This window comes from Martes martes (assembly GCF_963455335.1).
Source record: "Martes martes genome assembly, chromosome: 4".
Taxonomy (NCBI): Eukaryota; Metazoa; Chordata; class Mammalia; order Carnivora; family Mustelidae; genus Martes; species Martes martes.
The window spans coordinates 33762752-33784368 of NC_137891.1; the positions used below are offsets into that span (position 1 = coordinate 33762752).

The following is a 21617-nucleotide window of genomic DNA, read 5'->3' on the forward strand; positions in this document are numbered from 1 at the left end:
CATAACAATATGATGCAATGCAGAAGTAAGAGTAAAAAAAAGACCTTTTCATAAAGATAAAACTGACGTTTTGGGGGGAATACATACATGTAAGAAACTTATATTTAAAAGGAAGGTAAAGCAATGATGACTGTGGGGTTCAGTATAAAGTTGCCACTAGAGGAGCCAAGGGAATGAGATGAAGTTAAAAAAAATGATTAGATATAAATTTGTGCTAAGGTTCCAGCTCTTGTTTGGGATGGCGGGTTCATAGGTACTTATTAAATTATTATAAAATAATTAAGAGTTTCCTGAGTAGTTAGTATAAAGTCTTCCTTCTCACCATAAAAAAAAAGAGAACACTGGGCAGAACTGATGAAACGATCGCCTTAAGGCACAGGTTATGACACAAGGTTGAGACTCTTAAGAAAGGAAAATCATATAAAGTACACTCCATACAAGCTCTTCTGCCTGGAAGCAATTTCACAACAATCTCACGATGAGGAACTGGAGCCCAGGCAGACCGAGGGCATAGGGCTTTAGTAAGCCTAAGAAACAGCCTGGTGTTAAAAACAGAGATCAGAATCAAGCTTACTAATGCAGTGGGAATTGGTGACACAGATTCCTAGAGATAAGGGAGCTAAGAGAAAAAACTTCAGAAACAGGCACAGAGGTTTTACTCAGGTTCCTGTACAAATCCTAGGATGTACATATGCAGGCTTTCTGGAGTCTGGTAGACTATAGTGGCTGAGAAATTCCAGAAGTCACACAATATAATGAAACTCTCTGATAAAGCAGGCTTGGAAAGGTATTTGTGAAAATCTCAAGGCATTCCACTGAGACCCTAGAAAGATCACACATTAAGACTAAGAAACCATACCTTAGGAGTAAGGTCTGTGCCCCCAAAAGTAAAGAGTACTATCCAAACAAAGCCTAAAACCAAACTTTGGTAAGATCAACGTGATGGTCCTTAATTTAACAGCCTGTTGTTGTTTTTTTTTAAAGCACTTAGATAAAAACATGCACAAGTACATTAAATATGTAACTGGAGTCATAGAGGGAAAGGGGAAACAGATGGGACAGAGAAAAGATTAAAGAGATAATGACCAACAAATTTTTAAATTGATGATTGGTATCAACCTATAAATCCAAGCAGCTCAGTGATCCACAATGAGAATTAATATAAAGAAAAATACTTCAACTGCTGAAAACAAAAGACAAAGAGCTATATTAAAAGCAACCATGGGGGGGGGGGGGGAAATACCTACCGGAGAAAAACAATAAAAATTAGAGCCGACTTCTCTCCATAAACAGCAGAGGCCAGATGACAACTGAATGACTTAAGCGCTAGAGAAAAAAAACAAAGTTCACCTAAATCTATATCTCATCTGAAATTAAGCTCCCTTCCAAAAACTGAAAGAAAAAATACAGATTTTTTTAACCTACAAAGGCTGAAATTTGTCACCACTAGACCCATAGACCATGAAATACTAATAGAATTTGTTCAAGTAGGAGAGATATGATGCCAAAAAGAGGTCCATATCTGGAGAGAGAAATGAAGATAATCAAAAACAGTAAATGTGTAGGTAATTGTAAAAGTTTCTTTTTTTTAAATAAAAAAATGATCATTTAATGCAAAATTAATAATAATGGATGGTGAGGTTTAAAAAATTTTTATACAATAAAATACATAACAACAATAGCACAAAGGGCAACTGAGGTAAATATTAAATTATACTAGCTAGAGTAATATCACCAAGATGGCAACACCGGTTGTTCCTGACTTCGCCCCCACCCCCCTCACAGTAAGAACAACTAGAACTATTCAAGAATAAGACAAGTGAGAGAATCCCAGAATACAGGGCTAAGTCTGAAGCACCTCCCGCACCACAGACACCAAGACAGATTGAAAGTTAAGAGAAAGTTAAGAGAAGTGCCTACACATTGACCGCATCGCCCCTCCCCCAGGCCAGTGCAGCATCGTGCAGAGAGATCTCCCCTGAACCTGCAGTTCCTCCCATGGGAAAAGAGAACCCATAGGGTACAACCAGCACTTCCAGCACTGTGAGTCTCTTTACAAGAGCCGCTACTCTGATTTTGCAGCAAGAGGATTACTGGGGAATCTGCTGGCGCATCCACCGAGAATCGGACTTTGGCTGAGATGGGGGCAGGGTCTTGAAACAACCAGCACACAGATCTTGGCTGAGAGTTCATACCTGCAGTGCCCAAACAGTCATCCCAACCAGCGGCTTTGTTCATCTGCAGAACCAAGTCAGGGGTACACTCTGACCAGGGAACTTGGGGTGCAAATCTGCCTGATTCCGTTGTTCAGAAGAGGAGTTTGCCGGCCTTAGAGCCTGGTTGGCCGGTGCCCAGGCAGGGAGCTGAATCACAGCCCCATCCACTGTGGAGTGTCTTCCGGGCCCATCTGACCAGAAGGGCTGGCGACAACTCCTGGAAGCTGGGCAGCCCCAGCAATACTTGAGCCAAGAGGCAGAGAGCAGAGCTGATCAACTTCAGAGCAAAGGCAATACCACGTGTGTCGTGTTCCCACGCTGTGCTCAGGTAGGGAGATTAATTCATAGCCAAAGCAGAGGGTAGCTCCTGGCCCCTCCCAACTGGAGAACCGCTTTGGGAAACTGAAAGTGGCCTGAAGCAGCATCTCCCACACCCGTAAGCATGGGAACTGCAACATAGCTCCACCTGCTGTAGAAAGTATCTTTCAGCCCCATCTGACCATAAGGGCTGAGGACAAGTCTTGGAAGCCATGTGACCCAGCAGCACTCAACCCAAGAGGCAGGCAGGCAGAGTCAACAGTTTGCAGAGCAAAGCCAGTGGCCCTGTTTGGTCAGGGAATGAGGGGTGCAGGTCAGTTTGAGTTAAGACAATAAACTAAGAGCTTTCCCAGCTTTAGAGCCACTTCTCCCACTGTGCCCAGGCACGGAATCTAATTTGTAGTCCCACTCGTCACTGTATCCACCCTTCAACCTGTCCAATATGTTCAGCCTGAACATAACCAGAGCACATGGAAAGCTGAGCAGCCCATGCAACAGCCCTGCGTAGACTGGCACTGGAACAGAAAGCAGAGTATGAGGCTTCTACTCTCCGCAGAGCAAAACCAGTGGCCTTACCTGACCAGAGAATTCAGTGCATACTCTGGGCTGATGCGGGTCTCCAAACAAGCTACCACAGGTCCTGGATCCTTCCAGGCCAAGGAAGCTAATTACTAGCTACATCTTGGGGCACCCGGCTAGCCCGGTCCGTAGAACATGTGCAACTCTTGATCTAGGGGTCATGAGTTTGAGTGCCACACTGGGTGTAGAGATTATCTTTTTTTAAATGTTAAATAGCCCCATGTCGTACTGAATGAGGTACCCACTCCTGACCATCTAGAAACTCTGACCAGAAAATTCAGGCAACCACAGAGTCCATCCTATAGCCTCACTTGGATAAGGAAGCAAGCCAGCAATCCTATCTAATTGTTCTTAGCCAGCAGCACACACAACCCCATTCCAGTCCTCAGAACTCAAACAGTTGCCTCAACCAAAAACAGGCCATAATAGCAGGCACCACCAGCCCAAGGACAGTACCAACAGACAGACCCAGAAACCCAAATTCAGCTGACTGGTAAAGAACTGTCTCTGCCAAAGCAACCTTGAAAGAGGAGTCCAACTACTCAAATGTGCAGATGCCAACATAAGGAATCAAGGATCATGAAAAATCAGGTAACTATGACATCACTAGAGGAGAGTAACAAGTTCCAGTAACAAACCCTTACGAAATAAAAATCTAGAAACTATCAAAGAAGTCCAAATAATCCTCTTTAAAAAGTTTAGTGAACTACAAGAAAACACAGACAACTAAAAAGTAATAATAATAATAGGAAAACAATGCATGAATACAAAGAAAAGTTTAACAAGGAAGTAGGAACCAGGAAAAACAGAAAGAAAATCAAAGAGAAGTAACTGAGCTGAAAAATGCAATAACTGAACTGTAGAAGTCAATAGAGAATTTTAAAAGTACTCAGTCATGAAAAGAATCAGTGACTAGGAGGATAGAACATTGACAAATAGAGAAGCAAAAAGAGAAAAGGAATGAAAAAGAATGAAGAATCTGTGTGGATTATAGGACACAATGAAAAGAAACAACATTTGCATCATAGGAATTCCAAAAGGAGAACAGGAAGGGATAAGGACAGAAAATATATTAAAAGCAATAATGGCTGAGAGCTTCCTGAACCTGAGGAGAGAAATGGACATCTGGATCCATGAGGCCAAAAGACACCAGATAGGTTGAACCTGATTAGGACTATATCAAGACACATTAAGACAATAAATTGTTAAAAGTCAAAGACAAAAAATTTTAAGAACAGCAAGGAAAAAAAAAAAGAAGTTACATAGAAGGGAACCCCCATAAGACCACCAATGGATTTCTCAACAGAAACTATTCAGGCCCAGAAAGAATGGGGTGACATATTCAAAATATTAAAAGAAAGTCCCTGTCAACCAAGAATTCTACACACAATGAAGCTGTCCTTCAAAAATGAAAAAAGGACAAAGACTTTCCCAAACAAAGGTTGGGAGAGTTCATTATCACCAGATCTGCCTTACAAGAAATGCCAACCATATATCCAAGAAGAGGTCAACTTCCAAAACATATAAAGAACTCACACAACTCAATAGCAAAAAAACAACCCAGCTTAAAAAATGGGCAAAGGGGGACGCCTGGGTGGTTCAGTTGGTTAAGCGGCTGCCTTCGGCTCAGGTCATGATCCCAGCGTCCTGGGATCGAGTCCCACATCGGGCTCCTTGCTCGGCAGGGAGCCTGCTTCTCCGTCTGCCTCTGCCTACCACTCTCTGCCTGTGCTCGCTCGCTCTCTCTCTCTAACAAATAAATTTAAAAAAAAAAAAATGGGCAAAGGTTCTGAGTGGACATTTTTTACAAAGAAGATACATGAACATCACTAGTCATTAGGGAAATGCAAGTTAAAATCACAATAATAAAATCACAATAAAATATTACCTGTTACAATGACTGTCATCAAAAAGACAAGAGATAACAAATGCTGGCATGGACGTGGACGAAAGGAAACCCATGTACACTGTTGGTGGGGACGTAAATTGGTGCAGTCACTATGGAAAACAGTATAGAGGACCATCAAAACATTAAAAATAAAACCACCTTGTGATCCAGCAATTCCACATCTGGGATTATATCCAAAGGAAATGAAAGCACCAACTCAAAAAGACTTCTGCACCCCATGTTCATAGCAGCATTATTTATAATAGCCAAGACATGGAGACAACCTAAGTGTAATGTACTGCTTGCATAGTGACTATAGATAACAATACTGTATTATATATTTCAAAATTGTTAATAGATTAAAAAAAAAAAGTTCTCACCACAAGATTAAAAAAAAATTGTATGGGGCGCCCGGGTGGCTCAGTGGGTTAAAGCCTCTGCCTTCGGCTCGGGTCATGATCTCAGGGTCCTGGGATCGAGCCCCATATGGGGCTCTCTGCTCAGCAGGGAGCCTGCTTCCCTTCCTCTCTCTCTGCCTGCCTCTCTCCTTACTTGTGATCTCTGTCTGTCAAATAAATAAATTAAAAAAAAATTGTATGTGTGGTGACAGATGTAAACTAAACTTATTTTGGCAATCATTTTGCAATATATAGATACATCCTACCATTATATTGTATATCTACAACTAATAAAAGGTTATATGTCAATTATGTCTCAGTTTAAAAATTAATTACTTTAAAAATTAAAAATGGAAAAATGAAAATAGAACCATGAGCCAAGGAATACAAGAGACCTGTAGAAGCTGACAGCAGCCCCCAGCTGACAGCCAGCAAGAAAAAAGAGATCTCAGTCCACAACTACAAAGAACTGGGTTCTGCCAACAATCTTAATACACTTGGATGTAGATTCTTCCCATGACCTTCCAAAGAGCCCATCTAACTGACACCGTGATCCAGCTTTGTGAAATCCTGAGCAGAGAATTCAGATGACTCTGCCTAGAATTCCAACCTACAGAACTGCAAGATAAAACTGAGTATGGTTTTAACCCATTAAGCTTGTGGTGACAGAAAACTAATACATGATGCACTCACTTTAAGTGTTTTATAAAGTAGTCTTTTTTTTTTTTTTTTTTTTTAGTAAGTAGTCTCCATGTCCAGTGCAGAGCCCAATGCAGGGCTTGAACGCAGGACTATGAAATCAAGAACTGAGCTGAGATCAAGAGTCAGATACTCAACCAACTGAGGAACCCAGGAGCCCCAAGAATCTTTTTTACATAGGCCAACATAAACAAAGTGACTTTAAAAAGACAATTAAAAGATTAATCCTCATGCATGGGGTGCCTGGTTGGCTTAGTTGGTAGAGCATGCAACTTTTGATCTCAGAGTCATGGGTTTCAGCCCCATGTTGGGTGTAGAGATTGCTGAAAAAAGTGATAAAATTGAAAAAGATGAATGCTCTTGCAGGTGAAGAATTCCACATAATCTTTGGACTGTATCTATTTGTAGTATCACTTTTCACTGAAACTGCTCATCTATGTATTTGTTGCAACACCAATGGTAAACACTAGAATGCACATTTCTTTAGCTCTGTGGGCTTCATGGGAAACACGGTAATAGTCTTTGAAGCACATACTGCGCTTAAGTGTATTTTCATTACCAGATTTATATTTTGTGCATACAGTTTTTTAACAAGCTATTCACTTTCTACAGAAAAGGTAGTGTATCCTATTTTATGTACACAGCATTTTTGTTTCAAAATTAAAACATAACTCCACAGGACCAGAGAAGTCTTGTTTAAAAATTCATCACAAAAAATACATGTGGCACTGGAAAATTTTATTAATTTAGAAGATGGGCCATTATTACAAGTAATTATCATCAAATTTTCTGCACACACATTTCATTCCTTATACTGTGATGGACACCAGTTGAGGAAATGACGACTACTTTCATCTTTAGTCTACTCATTCCCATCAAAAGCATCATCAAATTTCCCTTAAAAAATCCATGTGGAAAAAAAAAAATCCATGTGGAGATTATCTTTGAAATGGATGCCCACCTAACTAAAAGAGGAAGAAAAAATATGATGGCTTTTGTCTCTTCATCATATCCAAACAGACATTTACTTTTACTGATAGATCAGGAATATCAAACATCTGTTTTCTGTGAAGAAAGTCTGTGCACATGTTGCTCATATTTTACCATTAGCAAAAGTCATTAAAATATGGATAAAATAGAATAGCACAAATAGAGTAATTAAAAGTTACGTATTCTCTATATATTCTGATGATACAATATGAATTTAATTAGAACATGAGGTTCCCAAATTAGCCACTGGACAGCTGGCTGTCCAATGATAACGGAAAAATACAACATATTACTAACAATGAAGCTGGGATTACAAAAGAAACTACAAATATAATTTCTGACAGCATATTGTTTAATAAATACAATTTAAAATGTTATAGAATTGACTCTTCTTCGGATAATGGCCAAGGAATTCCCATCAAACTAACCCTCCCAAAGATAGTTAGTTCTGGGTAAAATATGAACAAATGACTATTTGAAGGCCCTAGAAAGTAACAAAAAGAAGACAGACACTGGGGTGTAACTGACATTTGAAGAAAGGAACGACTTAGCTATGCTTCCTATTTAAAAACTTGGACTTAACCAAATCCATTCAGTGCTTGCAGGCTAAATCTATGTTAGAAAATTCAGAATCTTATTAACCTGAAAAAACAGAGGAAAGAGTTTGAGAAAATACAGAAGGTGGATAGTGAGGGGAAAATGACAAAAAGAAAGCTACAGGAAGGAAAAAGAAGTTTCTGTGAATACTAAACACTGCCAAATCTCATGCATGCACAGAAAAGACTTCAAGCAGCTCAGCTAAAATTAAAATAATTAAACTAAATTTTCAGCTGCTATACCTCAAGGGAAACAAAGTCTGTAGCTCAAGTTCAGCCAAGTTAAATTCCTGCCTTAAAAATAATCAGCACTCTTCAAAACAGGTTTCAGGAAGTCTCTATACAGTATTGTTAAACAGGTCCAAGATAAAATTTAAGATTACTTGATATATTAAGAAATAGGATAATATGACCCATGCTTAAGAGAAAAAAGAATCAATGGAGACTGATCAAGAGATAACTTGGATGTCAAAATTAGGCAGAAAAGAATTTCAAAGCTAGAGTATGATAACTATGTTAAAGGAAGTGAAGGTAATATGCTCATAATAAGAGAAAAGACAGTAAATCTCAATGGAGAAATAATCATAAATAAATAACCTTCTGGGCAACACATAAGAGGACAGTTTCCTGACTTAGGAATTGGCAAAGGATTTTTAGACAGTACACAAAAAAACAAAAACCCTGAGAGAAAAAAATTAATGTTATAGTTCATCAAAATTTAAACTTCTGCTCATCTAAAGCATTACTAAGAAAATGAACAAGCAAAAAAAAAAAAAAATGAACAGGCAATCCATAAATTAGGAGAAAATATCCATGGAGCATATATTTGAGAAATGACTGATATCCAGGTAGATTACAAAAAACTTCTATAGCTCATTAAGAAAACAAAACCTAATTTTTAAAAAAAAATTGAACAGACAGTTCACAAAGGAGGATATACAACTCACCAATGAACATATGAACATCTGTATCAGGAAAATACAAAATCATATCATAAGGAATTTCTATCTTACACTCACCAGAATGACAAAAATTAAAAATACACATCATCAAAGGTTGGACACTGTGTGGAACCACCAAAACTCTCAAACATATTTGGTGGAATTTAAAATGAACAACCCCTTTTTTAAATGGTTTGCATTCTAAAACTAAACATACATCTACCCTGTGACCCAAGACCTCCTCTTCTAGGTACTCACATAAAGGAATAAAAATACATGTCCACAAAAAAAGACTTAATTGAGAGTAGGTATATTCATAAGTGGAATACTACTCAGCAATCAAAAGGGGAAAAACTACTCAGGCCTGCAACAACGTGGGTAAATATTTTTAGGCTACACTGATTAAAAGTCTTTTATAAAATAATCCATTCTATATGACTTCAATTATACGAAGTTCTAGAATAGACAATAGCTAGTCTATACTTAGAGAGAAAACAGCAGGGCAATATTTGGTTCTGGAGTTGGGGGAAGCTGGTATTGATGAGAAAGAAGCATGAGGGATATGATAAGTGTTGGTAATCAGAGGTTAATAAATATATAGTCTTCTTAACTCAAGAACTCACAGTCTAGTGATTTTACCAATACCACACAGCCAGTAAGTAACAGACCTGAGATATGAACACAAGTCCCATGTTTAACACTACACAACATAAAGCTAAAACAGTATTAGAAAAATATTATAGAAAAGTCAGGCACAGATCAATTCTTGACTAAAGATGGCAGCTCTCCTTGCCATTTTTTCATTACCTCTATCTCTGATGTTTCAAAGGTCAAACCGTGAGATGGGAAGTTTAAAGAGGCTGAAATGACAGGTCCTGGGTTTGACTGTAAAAAAGCAGCTGAAAATTGTTTCTAGAACCTAATATGGATTCCTTGTCCCACTTTCTAAATCAGAGCTGCTGCTCTTTTACCTGCTTTACTTACTGAGGTACATTCTCAAGGAAGTATTCTCTGGTAAAAACAAAAGACAAACAAACAAAATAGCATAGTTTGAAAAACATTAGGTGAAAGGAAGCCATGTTTAATGGTTTTTCCCATTTTGCCCAAATAGAAGTGTCCACACACAGTTTTGAGATATTTAAAACTTCTCAAATTCGGAAGCTTCACTCAAGTTACGGATCAGTTCTGAGAATTCTTTTTGATGTACACACGAAGCTTCACGTGTAACTGATAAGTGAATCTGAAAATAGTAGCTCATAGCATGTATGAAATGAATTCATTTTACTAACTGGTGAATAGTGCCAGCATTAACCAGAAAGTTCACCAATAATTATCTTGAGTTTTCTAAGATCCTTCATGATCACATAAAGCTAAAAAATAAAAAAGTACAGTTAACATTGACCCATCAGTCATCAACAAAAACAGTAGCTTTATAAAAATGTTCCCAAAAAGAAAATATTTAAAGACTGTATACCAGTGTCAGAATAAGTATCTGTACCAATAGCTGTGGTATATTGCTAAGGTCCACAGTAAATATTCTAGTAAAAATATATATGATACACATTCACGGACCAAAAGTCATTTTGATTTGAAATAAATATAAAGAGACCATTGTTAAGATTAGCTTTTATATCTACAATATATAATTATTAGTTTTATAATACTTAGTATATATATTTAACAAGGTTAAAGAAATAGTGCATGTGTGTGTTTGTGTACACATGTGCATGGTGTCTCAGACTATTGGAGGCTTTACACTTCAAAATAAAGACAGTTCATAAAAAAATGTTCCGATAATGAAAAATCAATTGTGCGAATATCATACCAACTCCAAACAATGCATACTGTGCAGACGGCACTCTCACAGCTATGAAAAGTAAGCATGCTGTTCTTTTCATGTCAAAGTAGTCATTAATATGCCATGACGAAGAACAGAGGTTTACGCCAAAAATCCTGAACACAAACTGATGGCTTCATTATAAACCAAAGCAATAGTAAATGCTATGTAAGGAACTAAATACTTCTCACCAAAAATACTAAGAACTGAATAATTAAACATTTATTTGCAAAATCAAATTTTATTTAAATAATATTAATGTTTTAGAACTGTGAGAATTCGTCAGTGGAAAAGAGTCCATTTGCCCTAGGTCATTTCGAGCCTTACATTTCATCTCTATAGAGTGGCCCTCTAATTTATCTACAAATAGCAACGCTTTTGAGAAGTACTGACAGTAATTAGTGGAAGATGGCAGGCATAAAATGGGGCTACTCCAGGCAAACCAGATCATATGGTCACCTTATTAGAAACTGAAAATACCAACAAATCCAAATATCTTTTGGTCTATTAAGTTCTTTGTAATCTTACTTTGAAATACGGATGTCTGCCTATCTCATTAGATGTATATGGAAGGGAGAGAAAGACTTTCTCCAACATCTCTTCTGACTAAATTCCAGGCTTATTATGCCCCTGTGTGGCCAGCCAGCACAGCAAATTCACTGCTACCCATTTACTTACAAAGAAAAAAATCACATCTGGAGGAAAAACCCCCAGAGATTTCTTCACCATACAAGAGAGATTACTAAAAATCAGGAAAATGGAAAAACATGAAGGATATTAAGTACATTTTTCCAGAAGTTTTATCACAAAAGATAGTCATCCTTATCATGTATTTGAATACTGCTCAAAGCAATTGATTATTCAATGCAGTGAGCTGTTAAAAACCTATCTTCTAGCATCCCAATATTTACGTTTGCTTTCAAAGACAAGATCACAAAATTCAGGCTTCGTAATGAATTTAGGACTTGAGGATTTTTTTATTGGCAACAAAATCAATTATCTTTGTATCTCATTAAATATTTAATTTGGAAAAATGAGTTTATGGTAAGAAAACTTGATAACAAGAATTTAAATTAAAGTGGCATCTCTAGGGGCACCTGGGTGGCTCGGTGGCTTAAGCCTCTGCCTTCAGCTCAGGTCATGATCCCAGGGTCCTGGGATGGATCCCTGCATTGGGTTCTCTGCTCAGCAGGGGGCCTGCTTCCTCCTCACTCTGCCTCTGCCTGCTGCTCTGCCTACTTGTGATCTCTCTCTGTCAAATAAATAAATAAAATCTTTTTTAAAAAAAAAAGTGGCATCTCATCAAAACCTGTCATGTGGATTTATGTAGGATGCAGACACTGATTTTTTTTTTTCTTGCTTTACCTTCAGTGGTTTCATTTTAGCTGCAAAAGCACAGAGGATATCTTGCCCCCTCCCTTATCCACTGAAATGGTACTCAAGAACCACAATGATAACAGAATAAGCTAAGAACTTCCAGTATGAAACATAAGGGAGAGTCATTCTATATGGCTTCCAACAACCAGTCTAAAATATTCTAATGATTTTCACTCCTAAATATATTTCAATTATTCATTTGATACTAAAATACTTTAACAATCTATAGTCATATACAGGTTAGTAATTTACTATCCATAAAATATTCCTGGTGTATTTAAAATCTTGGCTCTTTGACAAGTTGAACCTGCCAATGGTTTTGGAGTAACTATTATGGGAGATTTCCATCTTTTAATCTTTCATTGCTTATGTGTCATAGAAGTAAACTGCCCTACCATCGGAAACCTGATGAAAGTTGGGTTGCAGATTTCAGGATATGATTAGTTATCTAGGGAAAGTCTCAAGAATATTACTTGAAAGTCCCCTCAATGATACATCCTCTACAATCGATACATAGTACTAGGCTGGTAATTTCTCCTAGAAAGCAATTGAGAATAAAATACAATCTAACTGTCCATATCTATGATGTTATTTTTTTCTATCAGTTTAAAGATCATACTTTATGTCACAACACAAATACTGAATATTTCATCTGAACTAGTCCAAACAATTAAATGATTACTAAACATGTTATAACAACCAAAACTGCTATTTTCAGAGAGATAGTTACATAATTGATGCTCAAATCTCAAGATCATTAACGTCCAGTCCACAAGGTTGAAAGGCTCATTTATTCAGAAAGATTTTTAAAGTTGTAAGGCCACATCTTCTGATGACATACTAGGATCATTATTTTTCCAAGACTTTTCCTTCAAGAATGATCTTTTTTAGTCTACATCTTACTTTCTAATCCAATGCTAACTGAAATGTTGATGTCGGGGCATTTGTATTTCTTTAAAGAATCCAAGCAGAGAAAAGAGTTCTAAAGGACCACTTATGTCTCATCTGAACACAAAGTAACTAAAACGTTAAAATATGTGGGGGCATTGAGAGTTATATAAACTTATTTTCACTCTTCCTACTTCTAAAATAATTATTTGTGTAGCTGGTTTTGACTGATTTTAAAAGTAAATCGAGCAGTTGATTATTTATGAAAATCAATAGATCTGCACGTGAAGAAATGTCATGTTTTTTGAAGACTAAGAAGTTAAGAACATATAAAGCAGGCATATTTTCCCCCTAAACCAGTGTAAGTTTTTATTGATTAAGTGGCAGTTTCATATAACCTTAGATAAAAAAAATCAAAGCAAGTTAAATAAGACTGGTCTTACAGAAGCATCAGAAACTTCACATTTTAATATTTAATTGCAGCAACATAAAATGCTAGATTTTTAATAATGAGAGCAATGGAATCATTAAGCATGCAACAATAAAAGAAACTTGGAGCTAAAACAAAAGCATGGTGACAGGGATCCACAATCCTGTCAAAATATAGAATTCTCATATTTTAAAACTAAAATTTCCTTTAAAACTTATTCCATGCCATACTGTTCACAGCACAATTTCTAATGTGAATATGGACCAACACCTAATACTAATATTTTTAAACACACAAATTCTTAGCACAAAAAAAAAAAAAAAAAAAAAAAAAAAAGATAGGAACTGAGCAAAGAGAAGATTTATAAAGGATGAGTACAAATCCTAAAACTCTGGTAGCTTCAGGTCATGGAAATTTTAAGAAAGCCATACTACCTCTTCTATTTAAATATAACATGCAATACAGATTATTTCTACCATAAATTACAGACACTCAAGCCTCAAGTGATATATTACTAAATTTAAAAACCTAGTATCTTAAAAAACAGAGAGCCTATTATAGAATATCACAGCATTTCATACACCGTTATACACTTTATCTAAAAACTAAACATAAAATAAGATTAGCCAACTGAATAGAACTGTACTGAGGAAAGAAGTGAAATTTTATTTTAAAAAAAAGATGTTATTCCATATTCAGTAAAAGGGTCATAGATATATTTATCATCACTAAACATTTTAAATGCCAACAAATTTTAAAAGCTTCTTCTTCATTTGCTAAAGTAAGACACATACTGTGTAATAGGGTTTTTGAAAAATCTCTAAACAGGCTGCCTCACATTGTTCAGAAGAGACCAGCAGAACCATTCAATATTCTATGCACTATTAGCTCTCCCTCAATTTCCAGAAGGTTTTAGTGCATTATTATCATGTTCACAGAATTTCTTTCTTAGGCTTTCTCCACGTATATTTAGTTAAAATGAGATCTTTTCCATAGGAGGTATATAACATTAGAAATTCTTACAACGCAAACAACTGGATAATAAAATTGCATTTTAAAAGCCTTCTTTAATAGGCTGTCTCTTTTAGTGTAAGCTGGAGAAACCGTCTAAAACATATGTTCCTAATTTAACAATCTTCACCACACACACACACACACACACACACACACACACACACACAAAATGATGAGGTTGAAAAAGCAATAGGAATTTACAACAAAGCACCCTTTCAAACTAGCCGACCAAATACAAAGCATTATTAGCAGTTTGATAATATAGCTTGTTTAAAAGTGATTATTGATCTACCCTGCATAGAGAAATGTCTCAGACCCAGGAAACATCTTCCGCATGTTTTACAAGGAGCATGCATGACTGCTAATTCACATTTTCCAACAAATCACATATGATTATATATCCCCATCCCTATATATGCATTGTAATCACTGCCATGATCACAACGGGAAAAAAAAATATATCAGGCATTTTAAGTTAATCATCTTATTTATTAGAAAATTAAATCATGAAGCAGCCTGTATTATGTTTCAGAGGTCAAACTAGTTAAATTTAAGATGCTTTCGGTGCCTGGAAGTAAGCTTATTTTCCTTCCTGAAATCAATTAAGAAGACTACTATATAAAATTTTGTATGTATGGTAAAAAGACAACACCCTCATAATACTAACAGTTCAACACAGAACCATTTTTATAGACATATAAGATTATTATTCTGAAAATATCAATGCCAAAAGAAATATACTTTAGCTTTACTCACCTTGCATTGTTCAGCGTTTGTCCAAAAAGCTCATTTTGTAAAATATTTGGTGGGGATGAGAAAACCCCATGAAAATGAGATAAAACAGAATTGCAGACCTGGCGCAATGTCTCAAATTGCATTTTCTTTCTTTTTTTTTCCCCCTTCTCTTATTTTTCCTTACCACCTGTCTTTAAAGTCATCTATTTGCAGACACCATCAAATAAAAACATGCCAATCAAGTTCCATATTTCTCCTGCGCTCTGTAGAAACTGTGCTTCAATGAGCAGAGGTGGACAGTTAATTGTACAGTCATTATTCTTCTAATTCAGTCGTGGAAGATTCAGTACCCGTACAGCTTTCGGCTTTCTCCTGACTGTAGCAAGAATTCTAAACAGCAGTAAGCTTTTTGGGCATTCCCAGCTGAAGTGTGAAGCTGAGCTGCTTTCATGTACTCTACTCATATTTCTCTAAGCCTATTAAAAACACGCGATGACTAGATGCTGTCGTCAGGAGTTTCAGCACATCTGGCTGCCAGCAATAAAATCTCAGAAGTAATAAAAATGGGGACAAGGTATCTTCTCAATGTTACTACTGGGGAAGAGGAAGAGGAATTATGCATTTCCCAACCCTTTCGTCTTTCCCTGAAAAACGAGTAACCCCAGCAACAGAGTATGTCGGTCTCTTCACTGTGAAGGCTGCTGCATAGGACAGAGAACACTCTAAAAATAAGTGGTATATCCTTCTTTTGATATCACGGAGCTATAAAAATATGACAGACAATAGAGCTTTCATTGCCTGCATTTATAATGCTGTGCTCCCAGAGAGACATCCGGAAAACTTCCCCGTCTTAATTTCTTAGTTAATTTTAAAATATCTTCATTTTATTCTTAAAGTGAGTGATGTTCAATCCAGTCCCTTTCTGAGGGGCCAACATAGTGACTACATGATTATTTGTGCGAAGAACTGCGTGCATAGGAAAAAAAATTATACTCTCTCAATTAAAATTTACTTAAGCAGCCACACATTAAATATGAACTTCCCCGCAATTTTAAAACACACACACACACACACACACACACACACACACACACACACCCCTAAGCCCAGAAAGACTTTAAAAACTATTATTAACTTATTTCAGTAAGTGGCGGTCATATAGCATTTTTCAGAAAAGAATACTTCCTAAAGGCTCCAATTGTCCTAAAGTACCCCAGATCACCATCCATTCTCAAAAGAATAATTCTGGTTGAGGTAAAATCTGAGGTTATCCTATTTCCAGGTGCATCCATCTTTCCACAAAAGATGCTCTGAAAGTCGTGAGTAAACTAAAGTTTAAAAATCAACTCCATCACAGAGACAATTAATGTATTTATTAATTTTGAACTGCTCCTAAGCCACATTTCTCTAACAGATATATCCCTTTTAGCCCTTTTTCACCTCAACTTTTAGCTTTAACCTGTTCTATTCCCTTCCACACACTTGCCACTATCAATAACTAGGCACTTAGATACACTCAGAAGTTTTTTTAAAAACTGGTGAATTCTTTGTTGACATGAACAAACAAGTCCCAAACAAGTAACACAAAATAAAGATGTAACGATACAAGTTTTTTAATGATACAAAATAGACATGCAATCATACGCCTTTTTAAATAATTAATGCATTGCTTTTAGAAACTGAGATGTTCCAATATGGGTTTGTCCTCAACCAAAAGGGCTTGTTACTTATTATTTTATATTTTTATGGGTGCCTATTAATCTATTGATGAAACATAATAATCATAAAGTATTTTTGTTCTATTTTTTGTACTTATATATTTTTTAATTTTTTAAAGATTTATTTATTTACTTATTTGAGAGAGAAAGTACGAGCAAGAGCATGAGCAGGGGGGATGGTCAGAGGAAGAGGGAGATGCAGATTTCCCGCTGAGCCAGGATCCCCAAGTGGGGCTCGAACCCAGGACCCTGTGATCATGACCTGAGCCAAAGGCAGATGCTTAACCGACTGAGCCACCCTGGAGTCCCAGGACTTCTAAATTTATTTTTTTTAATATCCAGATAATGTGACCAGGTTGTAATTCTACTACTGTTTTAGATGAAAAGAAACAGAGGCTTTAAAGGATTAAAGATCACACAGCTTAGAAAAATAGAGTATTTGAAAGTAGGTCTTTGCTTTGGACTCCATGTCACATGCTCCTTCCCTATCATTCTACCTCCTATGTATGTATACACATGGGCACACGCATGTGCGCACACACACACACACACACACACACCTCTATTTGTGAATAGATCAGTCTCTATACATGAATAGGAAAACTACCTGCCAGTGACCTAATGAAGAATATTTCAGTTAAAGCAAGCATCTCGGGGCACCTGGGTGGCTCAGTGGATTAAGGCCTCTGCCTTCGGCTCAGGTCATGATCCCAGATTCCTGGGATAGAGCCCCGTATCGGGCTCTCTGCTCAGCGGGGAGCCTGCTTCCCCCTCTCTCTCTGTCTACTTATGATCTCTCTCTGTCAAATAAATAAATAAAATCTTTTTTTAAAAAAAGCAAGAATCTCAGTTATTTTAACTCACAAGTAACTTTAAATTGGTTTCTTTCCTTTAATTCAAAGAGAAGCAACCTGATGTGCTTCAAATTTTTAAGCCTCTGATCATGTTGATTTTTTACATCTATAAAAGGTCAATTTCTATAAGTGAAAACACATAGTTTTAAAATTCTTAATTTCCAAGCTTATACTATCTGTGATGAATATATAATTTCTAAGCTTATACTATCTGTGATGCATATATGTATGTATGTATATATTTCCCCTTTGTGGGTAGATTCAATTTTTATAAATAATCAAAAGCCCTTTTGAAGCAAGTCTGTTAAATAAGAAGGTGATTACATTGCAAAACGCTCTTTGTTGCTTAAAAAAAAAAAGTTTCCTTTGTTTCAAAAGAGGATCTGAAGGCAAGGGCATAGGGAGAGTTTCAAAAAATGGTCTCAGCAATGGAAACATCACTGGAATGAACAGTAACATGACTTCTTTGAAAAACTAAAGAATATAGCAACTACCTTCCTCAGAGTCTTCTTTTTCAGCTCACACAACAGGTCAGCTTTCTCTTAGCTCTCTCAGTATTCTAAAAGCGATTTCTTCCACTTCCCCAGCCCTTACCAACTTTTCATCTGCTCCCATCCAACCTTAAGGGCTCACATGTCACCTTCTCAAGACTTTCTCTGACCTGGATTAGGTCCCCCATCATGCACTCTTGTCATACCCTGTATTCGTTCTTCATGCATTTGATAAAAGTGTCACTATATATTTACTTGAAAAAAAAATATTTAATGTCTTTCACCTCCAGTCCCATGAGGTTAAGGCTCACATTTGTTTTATTCCAGCATAGTGCCTAGTAAAGAGTAAGTGCTCAATAAATATTTGTTGAATGAGCAGTTGCCTATATTTTATTGAAAAGGTAATTAACTTTTAGTCACATCCCATAAGTAGGATAGGAAACTGCTCAGGGCTCAATTTGATTCTTTGTTTCTGTGTTTATTTTAGCCGACCACATTGTATTATAAGATTCATAAATACAAGAGCAACCAATATTTGCAATCAAAAACATCGTGTAATTTGTTGGAATATCCTGAATATTTTAAGAATGTCTATAGCTAATATTTGTTTTACATTTTCTATACACTTTAGGCCACATGTAACATAAATATTGGAGGCATCTAGGAGGAGAGAAAGAACATGGCACTTGGAGTTTAATGGACTGGTTTAAGCATTAACTCCAAGCCTAACCTCAGGACATTGGCTTTATATATCCGGGCTATGGTTTCTTCAAGCTACGTCCTTTGCTTCACAGGGTTATTATTGTATTTCAACATGTAATGTATAGAAATACATTTCATAAACTCTAAAGTACACAGTCATTGGAAGTAACCTCACTATGCTACCAAAGGGACCAACTTATTGGAACCTTTAACCAAATTAAAGGAACCAAATTACTGGAAAAGATTCTAACAATTATGTTCAGGTATCATTTATTTATCATATTTATTCATGCATTTCTTGGTGCATTTATTCACCAATTTCTTTGCGCAAGGCTCTATCTCTCTGTTAGATACTGACAGGATACAATGCTTACATTCACCTCTTTCTGGGAAAATTAGATAATTAGCTCTATATTTACACTGAGTCCAGCAGTGAGGCATTAACTCTCACAAGTGATGTAGAAACTTGGCTGTACTATTAGCATCTTTAGCACCTCACTGGTAATGAAAAGCTAATTAGAGTTCTCCCAAAAGAAGAGGTGTTAAGAAACTTCTAGCAGCAGAGGCAATTTTATTAAAGAAGATATCTAAAAGGTTCACCAACATCTGAAAGAGGGTAATCTAAGTTATCAAAAGAATTCAAAGGAAAATAATAACAATGTGGTATTGGCTTTTAAATTGGCAAAGTATTGGCCAGAGGGTCAGAGAATGGGCACATTCTCATACTACATTAGTGGTAGAAGTATACACAGGTAGAGCCACTCTGAGAAATATTTAGTAATAGGTACCAAAAACTTTAAAAGTGTTCAAAATCGGGAAGAACACCAGAAGAATAAACACAAAAATGTTAATATTGATTATATCTGAGTGAGAACATCACAAATTTTTTTCTTCATTATACGTCTTTATAAGTTAGCCACAAAAAAAGCCCAAAGTTTAATCCCTCTATAAGTGGACAATTCTACAACTACAATGAAATCATAACCATACATATTAAGTATGATGTTAGCCTATGAACTTTTTCTTAGCAATGCTCAAATAAATCAAATACGACATTATTAGTTTTCACGCAATTAGCTATATCCACTAGCAAAGGCATTCTCTTCTTTATCAGTAAGTTCCTAAAATTCTGTAATAACTCAAATTGTATAAATAGTATTATGAAACATCCAAATGAGAGGAGGGAAAAAAAAAAACCAGCACTAACATGTTTACATCATCCTCAAAAATACTGAAGTATAAGATCTTAAAAATTAAAATTACCTAAGAGTCTTGGTTTACAAATGCCTGATGATTGTGAGCAAAATGTCTTAAGAAATTTAACACAAACTCAAAATTAAATGAAGGAATAAAAATTGAGAACTTACTCTCTTCTAAATTAATAACAATACAAGCCTCTTAATAAAGCTCAATCACTCATGACATATTTCAATTTCATAATTTTAACGATGTCTGGGCTTATTTTGAATTTTTAAGAGTACAAAAGTGTGTCTATTAAAATCCTCCACACATGCAAGCATTTAAATATAACTAATCAATTACTGAAATGATATGATATATAATACGCATAATCCATAATAAAAATCCCAGAAATGTTTTCAAGGAAGTTTTCATTTTCTCAAAAAACACATCTGTAGTTCTCTCTATATAATTGGAACAACTGCACTATCTCTTCTGTTGCATTATTCTTGTTCCATTGACTATTTGAAGCATCTAACTGATTAAAAATCTAAGGTTATATATAAGAAAGATGGTCCAGAGAACAAGTGTCTTCATATGTTTTGCAAATTAATGTCATGCATCGTAAATACTTCCCTGAGGCAAGACCATAAAACCATTCATCCTCAGGGATAACAAATAAGCAAATAAAAGGCAGATGATGAAATTTTGAACAAAAGTAGAATGGAAAAGGCATTCAAATGTTTGGTAGAATTCCCCTCGGAAGCCATCTGGCCCCGGACTTTTGTTTTTTGGTAGGTTTTTGATTACTGCTTCAATTTCATTACTGGTTATTGGTCTATCCAAGTTGTCTATTTCTTCCTCTTTCAGTCTTGGTAGTTTTTAAGTTTCCAGCAAGGCATCCATTTCTTCCAGGTTGCTTACTTTGTTGGCATACAGATGCTGGTAATAATTTCTAATAATTGTTTCTATTTCCCTTTGTGTTAGTCATGACCTCTCCCCTTTCATTTATGATTTTATTAATTTGGGCTCTTTCTCTTTTCTTTTAGATAAGTTTGGCCAGTGGTTTATTGATCTTATTAATTCTTTCAAAGAACCAGCTTCTAGTTTGATTGATCTGTTCTACCGTTTTTCTGGTTTCTATTTCATTGATCTCTGCTCTCATCTTTACTATTTCTCTTCTCCTGCTTGATTTAGGTTTTATTTGCTGTTCTTTCTCCAGCTCCTTTAGATGCACGGTTAGCTTGTATATGTGGGATTTTTCTGATTTTTTGAGAGAGGCTTGGATGGCTATGTATTTCCCCCTTAGGATTGCCTTTGCAGTATCCCATAGGTTTTGGATCGATGAGGAAAAGGCATTCAATAAAGGTAAACTGGCCTATATTTCAACTAAGGGTGGACAGTATATGGTATATCCAGGGATGAAAGAGAGAAAGAATGGCCCAGACTTAAATAAACACACTACAGGTCTAGAGATTCCAGAGTAAAATTAGAAAAGAGTGGAGTTCAAAATACCTACAGCAGTTTTCATAATAAGTTTTTTTTTTTTAAGATTTTATTTATTTATTTGACAGAGAGAGGGAGATCACAAGTAGGCAGAGAGGCAGGCAGAGAGAGAAGGGTAAGCAGGGTCCCCACTCAGCAGAGAGCCCAATGCAGGGCTCAATCCCAGGACCCTGAGATCATGACCTGAGCCGAAGGCAGAGGTTTAACCCGCTGAGCCACCCAGGTGCCTCATAAGTTTTTAAAAATGTGTTGATACTGTTT

The 21617-nt window shown here is 36.2% G+C and overlaps 1 protein-coding gene across 28 annotated transcripts in view; it reads right to left on the minus strand.

Moving 5' to 3' along the window:
* RIMS2 (regulating synaptic membrane exocytosis 2) overlaps nucleotides 1–21617 on the minus strand; it is a gene marked incomplete at its 5' end in the record, with an annotated part of 588318 nt that overhangs the window by 358357 nt on the left and 208344 nt on the right. For 14 of the 28 annotated variants that reach the window (XM_080803101.1, XM_080803099.1, XM_080803109.1 and 11 more), the window contains one exon: nucleotides 14928–15049. The exons of the other annotated variants lie outside the window; for them this stretch is intronic. In XM_080803101.1, the coding sequence (XP_080659227.1) occupies nucleotides 14928–15049 (122 nt within the window). Of the gene's footprint in view, nucleotides 1–14927; nucleotides 15050–21617 lie in introns of those variants that run through there. 28 annotated transcript variants of the gene reach the window in all.